A 3,163-nucleotide genomic window follows, 5' to 3' on the forward strand; every position below is an offset into this window, starting at 1 on the left:
TACTGGCAGGGCAGCTTGGGCGCCTTTTGTGATAACTAGATTATTTTTGCGATGTCAGGACATTGCTGTGTGATACATGTCATAGCATGACATTGCAAGGATCTAGTAATCACAAGTTACACCCAGGATGGATTAAACTGCCCGCCAAGGAAGTTCACATGTCAAGGAGTAAAGACGTGGATGCCACACCAAGGTAGTGCAAATCTCTTTGCATAACTCTTCAAATACAAAGCAGCCATCCCACCCTCTGAGGAATAGTAGGTGTATGAATGGCTGTTCATCAGTATTTTTACTTGCCTCCATCCTGCTTAGAACTGTTTTTTTTTTTAAATTGCCTTCTTTTCTGCGCTTCCATGTTTAGATCTGTATCGTAAGGAGATTCCATCAAATTTGACTGAGAACCCCCCACAAACACAGAGCACTGCATATTGTGTCAGTATTTCCATCCAAAAGGTGGACAACGACATCGATACCTGATGGAAGCCCATATACTACAGTGGGTACGGAAAGTATTCAGACCCCTTTAAATTTTTCACTCTTTGTTTCATTGCAGCCATTTGGTAAATTCTAAAAAGTTCATTTTTTTCTCATTAAAGTACACTCTGCACCCCATCTTGACTGAAGGAAACAGAAATGTAGAAATTTTTGCAAATTTATTAAAAAAGAAAAACTGAAATATCACATGGACATAAGTATTCAGACCCTTTGTTCAGACACGCATATTTAAGTCACATGCTGTCCATTTCCATGTGTTCCTCCTTGAGATGGTTCTACTCCTTCATTGGAGTCCAGCTGTGTTTAATTAAACTGATAGGACTTGATTTGGAAAGGCACACACCTGTCTATATAAAAGAGTGGCTTCAGAATGGTCACAGAGTTGTTCTGAAGCCTCTCCTTTGTTATTTTAGCTGTGTGCTTAGTGTCATTCTCTTGTTGGAAGGTGAATCTTCGGCCAAGTTTGAGGTCCAGAGCACTCTGGAAGAGGTTTTCATCCAGGATATCTATGTATTTGGCCGCATTATTATGTATACATTCTTATATAGACAGGTGTGTGCCTTTCCAAATCAAGTCCTATCAGTTTAATTAAACACAGCTGGACTCCAATGAAGGAGTAGAACCATCTCAAGGAGGAACACATGGAAATGGACAGCATGTGACTTAAATATGCGTGTCTGAACAAAGGGTCTGAATACTTATGTCCATGTGATATTTCAGTTTTTCTTTTTTAATAAATTTGCAAAAATTTCTACATTTCTGTTTTTTTTCAGTCAAGATGGGGTGCAGAGTGTACTTTAATGAGAAAAAAAAATGAACTTGTTAGAATTTACCAAATGGCTGCAATGAAACAAAGAGTGAAAAATTTAAAGGGGTCTGAATACTTTCCGTACCCGCTGTATGTTTAATCTCACCAACAGTAAGTAACAACAATTCTACAAAATGGAAAATCAGTTGGAATTTACTTATTTACCAAATGGTAGCAAAACAATATCAGGTAGCTGCTGTAAAGTCAGACTAGTAATGTGAAGATATGGTAGGAGTATATAGCTTATGGGAAATATATGAAAACTTATATATTCAAAGTATTGTTAGAATTTTTTCTTCTTAAAAAAGAAATATACCTACTAGCTACCCATCAACTTACACAATATTCTTCACACACATACAGTAACTCACTGCAATTTCTTTAACTCTATAAATTTACATCTTATATTCTTACATTTATGTTCTTACTATACATTTAGACAATAGCAAAAGTAATATATTATAATAATCAGTTCTTTCAGGTAATCTACTTTTTATTTTCTACTTCTAATTTGTAGCTCTAAAGCAGCATAACCTTCTCCTCATCGCCGCTATCACATCCTTGTTTTTCAAACTGTAGATAAGGGGGTTTAATATGGGGACTGCAGCTGTATTAAACAATGAGGAGAGTTTATTGGACTCCAAACTGACTGATGAAATGGGTCGGAAATATTGGTAACACAGAGTGCCATAAAGGAGGGTGACAACGGTCAGGTGTGAGGAACACGTGTAGAAGGCTTTACGTCTGCCGATACTGGACCTTATCTTCAGTATGCTACTAATGATAAAAACATAGGATATAAAAGTGAAGACAAAAGGGGTAAAAGAGGCAAGTAATACTCCTTCAATAATTATGTAGAGTTGCAAAATAGTTATGTCATTACAAGTAAGTTTTATGACGGGTATAAAATCACAGAAGAAATGGTTGACTTCCAATGACGTATAGCATGTGAATGAGGATATTTCCAAGAGACATGGTATGATGTTTATAGAACCCATGATCCAAGAGGCACCGGCTAGAAGAAAACAGGTCCTGCTGTTCATAACCTCATTGTACCGTAGAGGGTTGCAGATGGCCACGTAGCGGTCATAACTCATAGCTGTCAGAATCAACAGTTCATCACAAGTGAATGACGAGAACAAAAATATTTGTGCAAAACACCTACCAAACGAGATGGTTCTGTCTCCTGATAGGAACGAAATAAAAGCTTGATGTAGAGCTACAGTGGAGCAGGACATGTCCAGTGTGGATAAGTTCCCTAGAAAGAAGTACATGGGAGTATAGAGATGATGATCAAGGGTGATCAGAAGAAGAATAGTCATGTTACCACCAAGAATGATGAGATAAATGAGGAGCGTCAGAAGGAAGAATGGAAGTTGTAGCTCGGGGATATCTGACATACCTTTAATAATAAAATATCTGTTCCCAGAGGTGTTGGTCAGATCCATAATATGAGACTTAATGAAATCCTTTAGAATGATAATGTTGCACAACTTTAATATATGAAAAAAACTATCAAGATTTTTGTTATAGTTTGTTTTGTATTTTTATAAATGGAGTATTTGTGATTTTTTATCCCATTTCTTGTGGACTCCAACCTGATGGTATTCAGACACCTTCCATGTCAGAGAGAAGAGGAGCAGAATGCATTTATTGGGTGTACTGTGTTATTGTCGATATTATAGGGGATATTTTGTCGCTGGAACAGTTAATGGCATCGCTGTAGAAATGGAGATCTATTGGATCCACTTTCTTGCAAAGATTAGAGTGGGCATCTCCTGCCATTTCTTGTGTGCTGAGATTGGACCAGAAGTCTAGTGGGGAATAAGTGGACATCAGAAATGGAGCAACAGGTGATGG

At 37.4% G+C, this 3,163-nt stretch overlaps 1 protein-coding gene across 1 annotated transcript; it reads right to left on the reverse strand.

Moving 5' to 3' along the window:
• Positions 1 to 1,809: 1,809 nt before the first annotated feature.
• LOC141155540 (olfactory receptor 8D1-like) lies at positions 1,810 to 2,751 on the reverse strand. Its single transcript, XM_073642406.1, has one exon. The coding sequence runs from the start codon at positions 2,749 to 2,751 to the stop codon at positions 1,810 to 1,812; it is 942 nt and encodes a 313-aa protein (XP_073498507.1).
• Positions 2,752 to 3,163: the final 412 nt, after the last annotated feature.

This window comes from Phyllobates terribilis, unplaced genomic scaffold (genome assembly GCF_046119375.1).
Source record: "Phyllobates terribilis strain yellow unplaced genomic scaffold, ASM4611937v1 Scaffold_7__3_contigs__length_470593459, whole genome shotgun sequence".
Taxonomy (NCBI): domain Eukaryota; kingdom Metazoa; phylum Chordata; class Amphibia; order Anura; family Dendrobatidae; genus Phyllobates; species Phyllobates terribilis.

Bases quoted from the DNA above. Each gene is read 5' to 3' on its own strand.
- LOC141155540 (XM_073642406.1), bottom strand. From the start codon at position 2,751: ATGGATCTGACCAACACCTCTGGGAACAGATATTTTATTATTAAAGGT.